Source organism: Oryza glaberrima, chromosome 5 (genome assembly GCF_000147395.1).
Source record: "Oryza glaberrima chromosome 5, OglaRS2, whole genome shotgun sequence".
NCBI classification, from domain to species: Eukaryota; Viridiplantae; Streptophyta; class Magnoliopsida; order Poales; family Poaceae; genus Oryza; species Oryza glaberrima.
Window position 1 is genome coordinate 25752034 of NC_068330.1, and position 16160 is coordinate 25768193.

The 16160-nt window shown below is 50.0% G+C and overlaps 3 protein-coding genes across 3 annotated transcripts; 2 read left to right on the forward strand and 1 right to left on the reverse strand.

Moving 5' to 3' along the window:
- The first annotated feature begins 306 nt into the window (after positions 1-306).
- LOC127774898 (uncharacterized) lies at positions 307-1844 on the forward strand. The gene is made up of 3 exons (XM_052301188.1): positions 307-1000; positions 1077-1295; positions 1389-1844. Exons 1-3 carry the CDS (start codon positions 626-628, stop codon positions 1620-1622), a joined length of 828 nt encoding a protein of 275 aa, XP_052157148.1. The 5' UTR covers positions 307-625; the 3' UTR covers positions 1623-1844.
- A 7169-nt stretch (positions 1845-9013) lies between these two features.
- Positions 9014-12338, forward strand: LOC127772702 (pentatricopeptide repeat-containing protein At4g01030, mitochondrial). Its single transcript, XM_052298654.1, has 2 exons — positions 9014-11686; positions 11767-12338. The coding sequence occupies exon 1, from the start codon at positions 9036-9038 to the stop codon at positions 11544-11546; it is 2511 nt and encodes an 836-aa protein (XP_052154614.1). The 5' UTR covers positions 9014-9035; the 3' UTR covers positions 11547-11686; positions 11767-12338.
- Positions 12339-12639: 301 nt separating this feature from the next.
- Positions 12640-14860, reverse strand: LOC127772704 (probable polygalacturonase). Its single transcript, XM_052298656.1, has 5 exons — positions 14315-14860; positions 14080-14200; positions 13649-13823; positions 13376-13446; positions 12640-13289 (listed from the first exon to the last, which is right to left on the reverse strand). The coding sequence occupies exons 1-5, from the start codon at positions 14663-14665 to the stop codon at positions 12661-12663; spliced, it is 1347 nt and encodes a 448-aa protein (XP_052154616.1). The 5' UTR covers positions 14666-14860; the 3' UTR covers positions 12640-12660.
- Positions 14861-16160: the final 1300 nt, after the last annotated feature.

The following is a 16160-nucleotide window of genomic DNA, read 5'->3' on the forward strand; positions in this document are numbered from 1 at the left end:
ACCCGGGAGTTGAAACTATTTTAATCCTTGACAGAATATCCCCTCGTTGATCGCATGTCACTTAAATGATTATGAAAAAAATTAAGAAGATATATTAACATATGATATATCACTTTATAAATATGTAAGTTTAAATTTAACTTCTACAATTCGTAAAAAACAAGTTTAACTACGACTATACGTTAAATAGGTGTAGTTTAATTTGATTCATTGAACTGATGCTGAGCCCGATCCCTCCATTTCTTAATATCTAAATATATTATCGGTCATCGTCTCGATGAATCAAGAGCAGGTGACACCTGAATTTGCAGACATGCCATTGCCAGATGTAACACTGGTACAGTTCCCGGCGAGCAAAATGTCCATCTGGGTTATGGAGGCAGAAACGCCAATCTCCAAGTCCCCACTAGCTTTCAGAGATTTCGTCGGGAGGCACACAAGCTCTGGATGCCATGCATAGCGCCACGTAGTCGCATGCCATGACTGCGCATCCAACAAACTCCCCCCGGCCCACCGCATTGACGCACTCGCGCAACCGCAACTGTTACTCGTACTTAGCGGATCAGCGAGCGTTTGCTTTCGATCGGCGTCGCGTTCAGTTGAGGAGCTGAGTCCCAGGGCGGCCATGGTGAAGCTAGCCACCGCCAGGGAGGCGCGCATGTACGGTCCGGCGCTGGCCGTGCGGCGGTGGGAGTACATCAACGCCGGGGCGTACGTGTTCGCGGCGCTGCTCTTGGCCGTGGCGCTCGCGGCGCTGTCCGCGGGCGGCGGGGGCGGGGGCGGGGCCAGCAGGGCGGCGCTCGCCGTGGCCGCCGTGGCGCTGGCGCTCGTCGCCGCCGTCAACGCGCACGACCTCGCGGCGCACCTCGCCGGCGTGGACTTCCGCGTGGGGCTGGTCAGGTACGACGCCCAGCTCGGCCTCGTGGAGCTCCTCGTGCCGGCGCTGCACGTGGCTGGGTGCGTCCTCGCCATCGTCGCCATGGCCTTGCTGCTCTCCCAGGTGCGTTTCAGATAGCTAGATCGTTGGCAAAAGTGCACAACGCGCATGGCGATCACTCTGCTTTGACATGGAACAGGGCGAGAGGGAGACGCACGCGGCGAACACGCTGCTCGCCGCGGCGCTGGTGTGGCTGCTGGGGTCGATACTCAACTCGTGCCAGGTGTACGAGCGCGCCGACGGGCGGGCGCAGCTGCTGCAGTCGAGCGTGCAGGTGCCGATGCTTCTCGGGAGCCTGCTCTTCCTGGTCGGCGCCGTCGTCAACCGCCGACGACGCCCCGAGCCGCCGGTGCTAGTGGTAAGCGCGCGATCCATTCGATCGAGCAACCTCGCCGCCGGCGTTGGCATGCACGACGCCATGACAAAACCGTGTGGTTTGACTGTCACGCAGGGGCGGAGCTGGGCGTGGACGATGTGCGTGTTGGGGAGCGTGCTGTGGCTGGTGGCGGCGGTGTTCAACATGGGGAAGGTGTTCGTGATGCACCAGAGCGACGCGCCGCGGCTGGAGAAGCTGCGCGGCGGCGCGCAGGAGCGGCTGAGCCGTGACCGGGAGGGACGCGTGCCGCTCAACTGGGAGGAGGCCGCTAGGAGCCGGAGGGTTGCGCTGCCCGCCGAGCTGCGCTGATGGCAACCATCTTCTTCTTCTTCCTCAGCCCCGTGTGCTGTAAAAGTTCAATGTTGCCCCTAACGTCAGTGACGAAATAATTCTACGGGATCTAATAGTAATCAAAGATTTTAGTTGTTTTGACGTGTTTATTCAAGGGTCACAATACACGGATTGAGGATTGACAAATATAGGGAACGAGAATTGCTAATCTTTAGGGCCTGTTTAGTTGGTGAAATAAAAATTTTTGGGTGTCACATCAAACGTTTGACCGGATGTCGGAAGGGGTTTTCGAATACGAATAAAAAAACTAATTTTGTAACTCACTTGGAAACCGCGAGACGGATCTTTTGAGTCTAATTAATCCGTCATTAGCACATATGGGTTACTGTAGCTCTTATGGCTAATCATGGACTAATTAGTCTTAAAAGATTCATGTCACACCCCAATCTGGCACCGCCGTACAACGGCACCTGACAGGAGCGTGTCGTAGGAAAACGGCGTGAACAGCGTCCTACGAAACCGCGATCTCAGTACCAGTCCCAGGACATAGCGCTGGTACCCACGGTGACAAACATGAATCATTGCAAATCCTTATAATTAATAGAGGACTTATTTACCTTAACTTAGGTTGCAGCTCAGACAGCCCGAGAATACAACCGGCGACACGGACGAGGCAAACACCAACAACAGCAGCAGCAGCGGAACCAACCAACGGACTAACACCCAACGCCACAGGCAACGGCAGGGAACTAGGACGAAACCCTAATCTTCACTTCACTTCAACTTCATCTTCGGAGCTGGCAGAACTATATTTATATAGAGAGCAAGGGTGAGTACTTACGTACTCAGCAAGTCAGGGGAACTTAGGTGGTTAATGCAAGCTTCAAGGGAAGGCTGTTATTTTGCAAACAGTTTTGTTTTCAAGTTTTCAACAATCTAAGTGTGTGCTTTCCACAACCAGAGCGAGACAAGTCTCAGCTCGGTCGGGAGGTGAGAAGTAACAAATTTATTTATCAAGATTTGCACAACTCCCAGAGTTGGCTTCAAATCTGGTTTTCCCAAACCAAACCAATTTTCCAAACTTCCCGATAATAGTGGTCCCCAAACGACCAATCACTTCTAGGGACACCCGGTCCCGCTGTCCCCCGGACAGCTAAATGCTTCCCAAGTATTAGGTTTCCCAAACCTTAACACCTTTTCATAAAACAGGGTAAAACAAAAACTACGCTAAGGAATCACCTCACATCCGCCCATGACCGTGGGCACGGCTGTTCGAACAGTTTAATAACCTCTGCAGAGGGGGTACACTTTACCCACACGACGTTACTAACCTGGGTCACTCAGCCCGTGCAGAACAGCCACGTCTGGCGACTTTGAGGCTTTCACGACAAGGCATTTCTAAAGCCGACACAGGGTTGCCATATGCCAACGAGAGGGGTCCCAGACCAACAACAGGTTAGGTCCCAGACCATACTGTGCCAGGAAGCCCGAGGGTTCTCCCCGACACCACCCCGTTGAATCCACATGTCTCTTGGCATCATGGTTCCCCTAATTAGCTAATTACTCAGCCAGGGGCGTCCCATTACACCCATATGGTCGCATTGTTGTATGCTCGGATGTAATTCCGAAGGAATCGGTCCTTAAATGCGACTGCACAAGTATTCCACCCAGGAATGGCCTTGTGTCGCGAGTTTCATTTTTAAAACTCATTTTCTTTCACAAGGCACCGACCCAGGCGTCAGGTTTTCCAAAACTTTTGTAAACCAAGTGTTACCCAAGAAGTTACTCAAATTTTAAGTTTGAAGGCGACCATCGATACTCGCACAGAGTGCACGAATTATCGAGGCGCAACTAGATGGTTACAAGGAAACATGATATAACAATTAACAATAGAAGGATCAGATGCAACAAGTTAGGTAGGCCCACCGGTCTGCCTTGCAGACGGGGCAAACAGATTAAGTGCAATCCTATCAATGCATAATATTTTGCAAGTAACATAATTAAGTTCAAATATAGGCTCAATATGTTCAAAGGTGGCATGCCTTGCTCAGGTTCTTCACGAAGCTTCACAAATCTTCGAGAAATCCGCTTGAAGAAAAATATCCGATAACCGCAACTAGGCGCAAACAATCAAAAACCTAAGCAAAGACCAAATAAAATGTCCTATTTAGGCTAATTAATAGTGCCATTAGATAGATCACAATTCAATGGAATTATTGGAAGTGGAACGGAGGCAATCGGACGAACGGATCGAGGGATATGAATTTTGGAAGTTTAAATGAATTTTTCTAGACAAGGAGATGATTTGTCGGAATTTTCTGGAATACGAGAAATGGTTTATGGAATTTATAGAAATAATATTCTCAAGAATATTATTGACATCCACTGACATACGGGCTCGAGGGGACGAATTATTGGAATCTCCGGATTAAGAGGATGGGTTTATGGAATTTGGAATATAGGAAATGATTTATTGAATTTCTAGAAAAGAGAAATATGTGTGGAGTATTGAAAAAGATATTCCCAAGAATATCTTTGACTCATTGACATGTGGGGCCAACAAGAAGGTGTGAGAGAGAGAGGAGCAATTGGAGGGAGTAATTGTGGACTTTTAGCTCTTGGGTGATGGACACTGGGCTTGGACGAAGGGAGTCTATGTGGACTTTGTTTGTCTTACTTATCAGGCCGAGGAGGAGGGTGGCTACTGGGCCAAGCCCAAGAGTAAGAGAGAGGAGGCGGCTGCTGACTGGGCGTCGGCTGACTTGGTCAAGCGGGGCCGACGGCTGAGGTGGCGCCAACGTGGACGTCACGTCGGATGGGAAAGGGAGAGGAGGTCGGGTGGCTCATCGGACGGCTCACGGCGCGCGGCGGGATCCGGCGAACAGCGGCAAGCCGGAGGGGCTGCTAGCACTGGCGGCAGGAGGAGGAGAAGGGGAACTCATTCCACGGCTCGGATCGGGAAGACGACGCGCGACGACGGCCGGCGGTGGCGGCCAATCTCGCTGGCGCGCCGACGTGGCCGCGCGCGAGAAGAGAGAAGGGCGCGCGGGCTCGGACTTAGCCGAACCGGTATGGGGTTGCGACGCGCACGTGGTGACGCGGGACCCGATGGTCACCGGCGACGCACGCGTGGTGGCGTTATGCGGCGGCGGAAGGGGCGACACGGCGCGGACGCAAAGGAGAAGGCCGGTGGCCTAGGGACAGTCAGGGGGAGCTCAAGGGGATCCCCGGGAGCGTGGCGGCGAGAGGAATCGGCGCGAGAGGTGCCGACGGTGGTGGATTACGGCGGCGGCAATCACCGGCGAGCAAAAAGGGGAAAACACAACGAGACGACAAGGATTCGATTCAAAGGGGTGGGAGCATCTCCGGGGTTCAAGGAATCCGTTTCCGGTGTCGGATGGGGCGGAGAAGCACTGAGGAGGGCCGACGACGAGCAGCGGCCTCCGGGAGCGGACGGTAATGGCGGTGAGGCCATGCCAGGCGACGGCGGTGCTAGGGAATGGTTTGAGGAGGTCCTAGGGAGCTCAAGGACGGTGTTGGTGAGGGTGCTCGACGAGCTGGGGCCCGACGACGGCGCGCGACTGCGCGCGGCGGCGGAAACAGAGCAACGGCGAGGCGCGTGGTGCATCGTGCGGCGGCGGGCGCGGCATAGCGAGCGGTAGGAGGAAAGGGTTCGGCGGGGAGCTCACCAACGAGAGGAAACGGCGTCGCGGATCGGAGGGAGTCGTGGCGAGGTGGTCGCGACGGTGGGACGGCGCGGCACCGAGTGGGCGCGGCCGGGGAGGAAGAGAGGAGAAGTGGCGCCCGGAGCTCCTCGTCACGCGCCCACGCATGCACCGGTTCCTCCGGTGCTCGGCGGCGGACGGCGACGACGAGATCGGGTCGAGCGGCAACAGGGCGGCGATGGTTGTTCGGCTGCAATGGCGCGGTGGGGGGGGGGGGGCGAAAACGAGAGAGATGGAGGGGAGGGGCTCAGCTGTGGTTTTATAGGCGCGGGATGTGGAGCTTCGAGGGGAAGGAACCAAGCACGGGCGATCAAGGAGAGGCGGTGGCGGACTCGCGGTCAAGCTGTGACAGAGGCGGTCACGGGTGGCAAAGGAGGTGATGGTGGCGCCGGTCGGGGAAAAAGCAAAAAAGGGGAGGGAGAAAGGAGCTCAGCTCCTTGCCGATTTTGGCGAGCTGAGGGAGGAGAGAGCGCGTGGGAGAGAGAGGCGCTGCCTCCGCGTCTTGGACACACGCGCGCTGCGGCGCAGAGGTAGGGGCGGCGGCAGAGTGGGCGCGAGCGGCTGCGCGGCGCAGGCGGGCCAGGGCGGATGGCGACCGAGGGCGGTCGGCCACCATGGAGGGAGCGCGCGCGGGAACGAGCAAAGGCGGTGGAGGTTTGAGCGATGCCGGCGGGAAATCGACGTCGGCGCGTGAGAGAGAGAAAGCATCGAGAGAGAAAGAACGAGAGAGCGAGAGAGCTCTCTCTCGGCTCGGCTCGGCGCGTGCAACGCACGTGTGAGGCTGAGGGAGGAGATGGGCCAAGGAAGGAAGAATCGGCCCAACGACCAAGGGGGAGGCAAAATAGACTTTTGCAGAGAGATGATTTGGAAGGGATTTGGATTTGGAATTGAATTTCGAATTTGATTACTTGGACTCAGGGAAACAAGGAGGAGTCAAGGAATGGATTCAAGGTGGACTCGGATATTTGTGGAATCGGGACAAGTATTTGGCGAGGATTCAAAGGAGGCGATTGAATTTCAGGATTTGATTTCGGAAACCTGAATCGGGATTGGAAACTTGAGGTGGAGGATTTTGATGGCGATGAGAGGGAACAATGATGGAGATTGAATTGAGATCCATGGCACGACTTAGACTCTCACTCAAAGAACGAAATTTTTGCATATAGGATTTTGTCGAATTAGTTTTTAACGTCACGCGAAAAGTGGAGCGTTACAATTCGTCTCGCGATATACATGCAAATTGTGCAATTAGTTTTTATTTTTTATGTATATTTAATACTTTATACATATGTCTAAAGATTCGATGTGATTTTTTTGGGAAAAGTTTTTGAGAACTAAACAGCCATATAAAATCGAAGATCAAATCTTGTAGGTTTTGGATCATCGGATATAGCTTCGTGATTTGTGCTCGAGTGAGCTTTTCGGCTATCTCAATCGGTTAGCATTCGGGTTTGAGTTTAGGGTCAACATAGGAGGGTGGGTGGGGAAGAGGAAAGATGGGAGTTTTTGGGGTCCAGAGAGATGGTTGTAAGAGACGAAGAATTGGTATTGGATGGTGGACACTGGTGGGTGACGAGACGGTGGATGACAATGTCAGAGTTATGGGGATGAAGGATAGAACTATAGGGATGGAGGATAGCGGTGGGTTGGCATCGAAGGCGAGGACAGGGAAATGAGAGGAGTTAAGAAGTAAGAGTGGCAGTTGCGTCACCAATGACTACGGTGTCGATCCTTCACTTCCTCCTTCACAACGTCCACCTCCCCCCTTCCATCCCACCTTGAAACCCTAACCAGCCATTTATCGTTACACTGTTAAAAAGCATTCGCGAGATGTCCATGTCACGAGCATTGGCACATTAGGCTTTCCACATATGGAGGCGTATTCTATATGTCTTCCTTGCAGCGGCTCCCCTTTCCGGAGATGAATTCTAATAGTTCGAGTGGACGTCCACTCGTTTATTGCATGTCAACTAGATGGTTACGAAAAATTTTCAAAAAAAATGATAAGATAGATCAATATGTATTATATCATTCAATAAACATGTAAGTTCAAATTCAACTTCTATAAGTTGTAACAAAAATAACAAATTTAATTGTAAATATGCATATAGTAATTTGAGTTTTGTTTGTTACTTTTGTTATGATTTGTAGATGTTGAATTTTAACTTCATGTTTGTGGATTGCTATATTACATATTAATCTATCTTGTTCATATATTTTTTAATTTTTTTCATAATTATCTACTTCATCCGTTTCACAATATAAGTCATTCTAGCATTTCCCACATTCATATTGATGTTAATGAATCTAGATAGATATATATGTCTAGATTCATCAACATTAATATGAACTAGCATGGTGGCCCGCATAAATTGCGCGGCTAGCATCATTATATTTTCTCTCATATAATAGCATATATGTTTTCTCATTATATTATTCAAATATATTAAAATGACATCATAATTTTAAATTTTGCAATAACTTTACGAAACTACAAATGTGCAATATTCTATTGTATTTTATATACGTGTTAGTTATTAATTATTTTTAATATCAAATTTTAGTTATTTATAAATTATATATATTACTATATGGACTCTAGACTCGTCTTTTAATATTTCCTTTTTTTAATTTCGAATTTTCTGTAAATTGTATTTCTATATAGACTATAAGCTCTTCTTCCAATATTATTTATTTTTATTTCTGAATTTTTATTATTTCTAATTGTATTTCTATATGGACTCTAAACTCATCTTTCAATATTCTTTAATCTTTAATTTCGAATTTCAGTTACTTCTAAATTGTATTCCTATATTGACTTTAAACTCTTCTTTCCATGTTTTTCTTAATTTTGAATTTTAGTTATTTGTAAATTGTATTTTTATACGGACTCAAAACTCTACTTTTAATTTTATTATGTTTATTCTGAATTTTAGTTAGTTTTAAATTCCTATATGGACTCTATACTCTACTTCTAATATTCCTTATTTTTTAATTCCGAATTTCTATTTTTTTTCTTAATTGTATTTTATATGGACTCTATACTATACTTCTAATATTCCTTATTTTTAATTCCGAATTTCAGTTATTTCCTAATTGTATTTCTATATGGACTTTGTACTCTACTCTAATATTCCTTATTTTTAATTCCAAATTTCAGTTATTTCCTAATTGTATTTCTATATGAACTCTGGTCTCCTCTTCTAATATTCTTTATTTTTTAATTCCGAATTTCAACTATTTTTAAATTGTATTTCTATATGGACTCTGGTCTCCTGTTTTAATATTCCTTATTTTTTTAATTTCGAATTTCATCTATTTCTAAATTGTATTTTCTATATGGACTCTGCTTTTTCTTTTTCTTCGATTAATGTGAGGAAGTAGATGACATGTATAAACGGGTGGACGTACGTCCACCCGAACTATTAAATCAGTTTCCCCCCTTTCCCCCTTCTCTACCGGCACACACCTCTGTTCTCTCCCTTCCGCCGCCGCTCTCCCCTTCTGGTGATGGTTTTATATTCCTTTTTCTCTCTTCTTTTCTTTTCTTTTCGAGTAGATATTGCAGTTCGGGCCTCCCTTATTAGACGGACCAGGCCCATCTGGACAGGCCCATGAAATCTAAATAGGCCCATCTTTCCACATATGTTGACCTTATTTCTCTCTCTTAAAAAAAAAAAGTTGACCTTATCCTTCCTTCCTTTCCATGGCGAAGGCGCAGGCGCAGCTCGTCTCCCTCTCCTTCCCACCTCCCGCGCCACCCTCCGCCCGCCCCCGCCACGCGCCGCCGCTCCTCAATGCGGCGGCGCTGCGCACCGGCGTGCCGCCCTACTCCGCCGGCGTCCTCGTCTCCCTGCTCCGGGACTGCGCCGACCTCCACGGGGATGACACCGACCACCGCGTCGCGCGCCGCCTGGCCCCGCAGCTGCACTCGCTGGCGGTCAGGACCGGCCTCTCGCGGGACCCCCGGGTGACGTGCGCGCTCGTCGACCTCCTCGCGCGCCTCGGCCGGGGTCCCTCCTGCGCGCGCCTGCTCCACGAGGCGGCGGAGGACGGCGCCAAGGACGCCGTGCTGTGGAACAAGCACGTCGCCATGCTGGCCGAGGCGGAGGAGTGGGACGAGGCGATCGCCGTCTTCAGGGAGATGCAGGCGCGCGGGGTGCCCGCCGACGGGTACACCTGCGCGCGGGTGCTCCACGCGTGCGGCCGCGCGGGGGCGCTCCGCGAGGGGAGGGCCGTCCACGCGTACGCCCTCAAGCTCGCCCTGGACGCGCACCCGCTCGTGCCCGGATTCCTCGCCGGCATGTACGCCGAGAACGCCGACGTTGCGGCGGCCACTAGGGTGCTCGACGCGATGGGGGCGGGCAGCGTCGTGCCGTGGAACGCGGTCGTCGCGTGCTGCGCGCGGCTCGGACTCGTGGACGACGCCCTGGAGCTCGCGGCGCGCATGTCCAGGTCGGGGCCGGAGCCCAACGTCGCGACGTGGAACACCGTGCTGTCCGGCTGCTCCCGGCACGGCCGCGACCGGGAAGCGCTCGGCGTTGTCGCCAGCATGCTGAAGCAAGGGCTGCGACCGGACGCCACCACCGTGTCGAGCCTCCTCAAATCAGTGGCCAACACGGGGCTGCTTCGCCATGGCATGGAAATCCACTGCTTCTTCCTGAGGAACCAGCTCGAGCCGGACGTCTACACGGGGACGGCTCTCGTCGACATGTACGCCAAGTGCGGCCGCCTCGATTGCGCCCAGAAGGTGTTCGACGCGCTGGAGCACAGGAACCTGACCACCTGGAACTCGCTGGTCGCAGGGTACGCCAACGCCGGGCGGTTCGACATAGCGCTGGAGCTCGTGGAATTGATGAAGAAGAACAGGCTTGATCCGGATATAACCACTTGGAATGGTCTGATCACTGGTTACTCCATGAACGGCCAGAGCTCGCAGGCGGTGCTGCTGCTCCGGCAGATCAAGGCAGCTGGTGTGACGCCCAATGTGGTCTCATGGACGTCATTGATCTCGGGTAGCTGCCACAATGGGGAGTATGAAGATTCATTCTACTTTTGTCATGAGATGCAGAAGGATGGTGTCCAGCCCAGCTTGGTTACCATGTCAGTGTTGCTCCGGGCTTGCGCTGGATTAGCTCTGCAAAAGAAGGGCAAGGAGCTGCATTGCTTCGCGCTGCGAAGAGCATATGACTGTGACATGGTTGTGAGCACAGCGTTAATTGACATGTACTCGAAGGGTGGAAGCTTGGTTAGTGCAAAAGTGATATTTGAAAGCATTCAGCAGAAGAATTTGGTGCTCTGCAATGCAATGCTAACTGGTCTGGCAGTCCATGGGCAAGGTCGCGAAGCAATAGGACTGTTCCATGATATGTGGAACTCAGGATTGAAGCCGGACTCCATAACCTTCACTTCACTTCTAACTGCCTGTAGATCGATGGGCTTGGTTACAGAAGGGTGGGAGTACTTCGACAGTATGGAGACTAAGTATGGTGTAAAGCCAACGACAGAGAATTATGCCTGCATGGTTGACCTCTTGGCAAGGTGTGGTTATCTTGATGAGGCAATGGATTTCATTGAGAGGTCACCGATTGATCCAGGAGCAAGCCACTGGGGGGCACTTCTCACAGGATGCTCAATACATGGGAATCTTGCTCTTGCAGAGGTGGCTGCGAGGAATTTGTTCAGACTGGAGCCTTACAATTCAGCCAACTATTTGTTGATGATGAATTTGTATGAGTATGAACGGATGTATGATGAAGCTGAGAGCCTGAAATATGCAATGAAAGCAAGAGGAGTGGATAGTAGACCTGGGTGGAGTTGGATACAGATTGAGCAAGGTATCCATGTCTTTGAGGTCGATGGGAAGCCGCATCCTGAAACTGCAGAGATATATGAAGAGCTTATTCGTCTGGTGTTTCAAATAAAAAAGGCAGGATATGTGCCAGACACCAGCTGCATAGCGTATAATGTTCAGGAAGAAGAGAAAGAGAAGCTTCTCCTTGGCCATACTGAGAAGCTTGCTATCACTTATGGGCTGATCCGCTCAGATGCAAGTAGAGCGCCTGTCAGGGTGATGAAGAACACCAGGATGTGCAACGACTGCCATGAGGTGGCAAAGCATATCTCTTCTCTATGTGATCGACAAATTATTCTTCGTGATGCTGTTAGGTTTCACCATTTTGTGGATGGGAAATGTTCTTGCAATGATTACTGGTGAACACTGAACTAGCTGATCAATTCACCCACCATTACTGGCTCCTATCGGCTTTCTTCATCCAGGTTATATGACGCGGAAGAGTGAGTGTGCCAGTTCGAGAAGAGGGTGAGAAGGAGAAGATGGAGAAGGAGGAGAGGAAGGTAAAATGACCTCTCAGTTCTTTTACTTTCAGTATAGGTTGGATGGATCTGTGAATAGTGAATTATATTGGGCAATTCAGGCTGTCTGGGCATTGAGCTACTAGTACTAGCTAAGTAGGGTTCCACCACCTCTCCATAGTCCAGTGGCCACCACCTCTACGTCGTCGGCACTTGAGCAGCAAACAAGAAGGACTAGTGTCTCTAGTTGCCAATCCCAGGCGGTCGTGCCCGATCTTGTGGACAGGGACGAATTGCAGGACGCCAGATTTTCGTACGAGGATTGGAGCTGTCTGTCACCAATTCCCGCGTGGAGGACGAGGATCCCACACCGTCGCCGTCGCCGTCGGCGGCGCTGACAGTATCTTGTTCTCGGACGAGCTGAGGACGCGTCGCGTCCGATCGATGTCTCGCGCGGCGCGCCTGGGGGGCAAGTCACAGAGAATTCCTTCACCGGCCTCGCCGAACACAAGCTCTGGTTCGGCCTCTCCAGGAATCGTGATGCAGGTTACCCCTGTTGCGCCTGCGACCTCGCCGCCGCCGCATTCCCCATTCTATAATGTTTTTTAAAACATCAATTAACCAGGGGATCTCCTGCAGAGCCAGATACTTAACTTCTATTTCTGTAAATGTCGGTATGATTACGATTTGTATACAGAACTAAAAAAATGAATTGAATTTCATATGCATCGTCTCTTGCTTTTTTTTTTTAATCCATACATACAATTGTAATTTGTATGCATTTCCCTATTGGGGAAGTAGATTTGATGTAGTTTTACATATACATATGAACGCAGGAATTGATCTTTTATGCCACATATGGTACTGAATTATTATATTGGATAAGTACAATTCATTGTTTCAGTTACATTTTTAATCAATCGGCACAACAACTCAACCTTTTGCCAAAAAAAAGGAACTTGACGAATTTTATTTCAGGATGGATTCTATGACTATCATTCACTTTTGTATCTGATCTAATTTGTACAAAAGCTCATCTCAGATGTACTTGTCAGCTCTGCGCACGGCGATGGCTGCACATCAAGAGCGCCACCGCTGACAGCTCGGCATTTCCATGGACCAACAGAATCACCACCATAGAGCTTAACATTTGAGAGGCAAATCCGACTGAAAACCGAGTCCCTGATCCCCCTTACCAGCCCGGCTTGCCGGATGTTCTGACCCCAGACATTTTTTATCGTCACGCCGTCGACGACAGGAAGCTTGCTCGGATCATATGATGCATCAGGGTGCCCTCCAACATCTCCGGCGATTCGCAAACCGTATCGAGCTCCATTGAGGGTCACTTCTGAGACCGTGATGTTTCGGATGAATCCTCCCCTTCCGGAGTTGGTCTTGACATGGATTCCGACACCCATGCCGAAGAAATTCAGGTGCTCTACATGGACATTCTCCACACCACCGGAGGTTTCACTTCCCACTGCAAAGCCTGCAAATGGTCCTGATCCTGTTATACGTCTGATCGTGATGCCGGAGCTGGGTCGCCCAAAGGCTATGCCATACTCATCCCAGCCACTCTTGATGGAGATCAAGTCATCTCCTGTCGAAATGTAGGAATCCTCAATGCAGACATTGCTGCTTGAATCTGCAGTGTTTGAGTCCAAGATCTTGATTCAGAATAGGCATAGGGAATTTTGCGCACAGATTTACAAAGTGAAACAACTCTTGTACCTGGATCAATTCCATCGGTATTTGGGGAGTCATGTGGAGCCAACACGGTTACGTTCGTAATTACTACATTGCTGTAGAAGCACAATATGCTAATTTTTTAGATAATGGATTAAAACCCAGCCTCTACATCCATCAAAGTGGATCTACATTGCTGCAGAAGCACAATATGCTAATTGAACGGAGTGTCCAAAAGTCATATGTGAGCAATGGAGTTCACAACAATGCCTGGAGTGTAGGCTCTGAAGTATAACAAAGTGATCTGTTTGTGTTCACCTGCAATACACCGGATGGATGTTCCAAAATGGCGAATCCTGGAAGACGACATTGGAGATGATCACATCAGTGGAGGATATTAGCTCCAATAGATGTGGTCTTGTGAAGGGCAGTGTTCGCTTCCTCCACATATCCCACCACACGCTGCCTTGCCCATCAATTGTTCCATTCTCACCTGCACAGGTCACAGAAAGATGGAATCTTGAACATCCCAACGACACAAAAGTTCGATGGCATTCTCATCATCTTGCTTCAGAAGTCTAAACAAACAAAGAAAATGTGAACTTTTTAAAATTGCAGGTCTGATTTATTTTGCCGACTGCAAGTTAACTGGGCCATGTGTAGTACACGTATTGCAGTGAAACAGTAACTTGAGGACAAGGTGACAACTGACAAGAAGTGAGGTGTCATCATGTAGAGAGAATTAGAACCTGTAATGAACACATCCTGGAGGCCATCGCCATGGATCAAGCTCATGTATCTTCCTCCTGGCAGCTCGCGTCCTCTCCCGTACGATGGCAACGGGTCTATCAACGGCCAGCTCGACGTGTCCTGATCCAGTACAAATGCTCGACAAGATGAAGATGAGAGGTCTTGGAGGTAAAAGAAGGACATGGCCATGGCGATGGCCTAGCAGCTGAGCTGTCGTCTGTGCTGTGCCTGTACCTGTGTGGCGCGGATGACGGCGCCGCGGGCGAGGAAGAGCGTCATGTGGGAGGTGAGGTTGAAGGGCCCCGTCAGCCACACCCCGGCCGGCACGTACAGCAGCGCGCCGCCCCGCGCGCGCCGCCGCTCGATGCGCGCCACGGCGCGCGCGAACGCCGCCGTGTTGAGCGCCCGCCCGTCGCCGACGCCGCCGAAGCTCGCCACGGACATCCACGCGCCGCGCCGCGGCACGTCCGCCGGGCACGTCGTCTCCCCCTGCGCCGCGGCCAGCGGTGGCAACAGCAGCGCCACCGCCACCGCCAGCGCCGCCGCCGCCGCCGCGGCGAGGGAGAGGCGCAGCGACGCCACCATCGATCGCTTCTTGGCAAGAAGCAGCAGCAGCAGCAACAGCGGCGATGATGGCGAGCACGGCGAAGTGAAGTGAAGTGGACACGGTCACACTGAAAAGGTGGTGTCCCTCGTGTTGTGGCTGGATGTACGCGTGGAGTGGAGTTAATGTGGTCCGCAATTATGTGTAGTTGTCATGGATCGAGCTAGTATTATGGTTTGGTTTCTTGCACTGTGGCTCACTGCCTCTCTCGTCCTTTCTGGGGTGGCATGCAAATATGCAGTGCAAGAGGACAAGTTACTTGGGGTCAATATTTTCCTCGAGTATTTATTATTTGAGGATTTATATTTTTTTTCTTTTTTTGCAACATGTTCAATTCTTCAAAAGTAGCATATCCTGATTTACTAATGGAGTAGCAAATCTTCACGTGTGCAACTTTTCGATTGCTCCATCAAGGCATGCCATAGGAGTCTCAAATGAGGCAGCTCAATTTCGGTAAGAATTGTGGTTGTTCTCACATTCCACGTGGCCTCAGGACTAAGTAGGTGGAGTCACATTCTCATCTAACGGCTTGTTCATTTTGCTACCATTTTTAACATTACCTTTTTCTAGCAAAGTTACCCAAAAATAAATGACTATATTTAGTTTGTTGTCAAATTTTAGTGAGTACATATGAAATCTTGCTAAAATTTGGCAACCTTTCTAAAATTTGGCAATGCCAAAAACTAGATTGAAAATGGTAGCAAAGTGAACAAGCCATAAGTGTCTTCTTTTAACATAGGCTAGTTATTAGTGTTCTCATTTTGCATGGAATTCTGGACAAGAATACCTGGCTGCTTACCAGTTACCACCAAGCTTTTTTTTCTTTTCAGAACAACGTAGCACCAAGCTGAATCCAGGTTGGTGCCTGTGTAGTATCAAGTGATAGCCTTCTCGGTGTGCATTTGTTGGAGCACAATACAGCATTCAATAGGCAGTATTTCTGGTTAGAGCATAGGAGTACTTAAATAGTGTACAACTGGCAACTTAAAGGAGTACTCGAATGCCTTGTCTGGTCTGTAGTTCTACTGTACAAACAGTAGGGATGGAACAGGTAGAGGTGGTCCAATGGGCTCCATCTCCCAACGGCACTACTGGAACCAAATCCACAGTACACACAGCCTTACGGTGTTTACGGTACGGACACGCCGTAGCTACCAACGCAATCGAATCCATTCTCACTCAAACTATTACTCTGCCGGATGTACCACACAAACAATTAAATGGAAATGTCGTTGCTCAAGCTTGTAAACTTGCCCCCAAGGCTAAAGCAGCATCTCTGTAGAACTATAGGACCAGGAGCAGGAGCAGGAGCAGGACCATCAATCATCTTCCTCTCTGGATGGTCGATCCATGGCCCATGGGAATAGAGCAACCATGTGTAGTTCACGTTCCATAGTGCTGCTTCTGCTCCAGATCTTGCCAGCCTTGGCAATCCTGTCTGTGCTTCTGCGCACATGACATAAATGTATTTCAAGT

Bases quoted from the DNA above. Each gene is read 5' to 3' on its own strand.
- LOC127774898 (XM_052301188.1), top strand. From the start codon at position 626: ATGGTGAAGCTAGCCACCGCCAGGGAGGCGCGCATGTACGGTCCGGCG. The intron at 1,001-1,076 runs GTGCGTTTCAGA...GACATGGAACAG, and splicing joins TGGCCTTGCTGCTCTCCCAG to GGCGAGAGGGAGACGCACGC. The intron at 1,296-1,388 runs GTAAGCGCGCGA...ACTGTCACGCAG, and splicing joins CCGAGCCGCCGGTGCTAGTG to GGGCGGAGCTGGGCGTGGAC.
- LOC127772702 (XM_052298654.1), top strand. From the start codon at position 9,036: ATGGCGAAGGCGCAGGCGCAGCTCGTCTCCCTCTCCTTCCCACCTCCC.
- LOC127772704 (XM_052298656.1), bottom strand. From the start codon at position 14,665: ATGGTGGCGTCGCTGCGCCTCTCCCTCGCCGCGGCGGCGGCGGCGGCG. The intron at 14,201-14,314 runs GTACAGGCACAG...GTACTGGATCAG, and splicing joins CCGTCATCCGCGCCACACAG to GACACGTCGAGCTGGCCGTT. The intron at 13,824-14,079 runs GTTCTAATTCTC...TGACCTGTGCAG, and splicing joins CCAGGATGTGTTCATTACAG to GTGAGAATGGAACAATTGAT.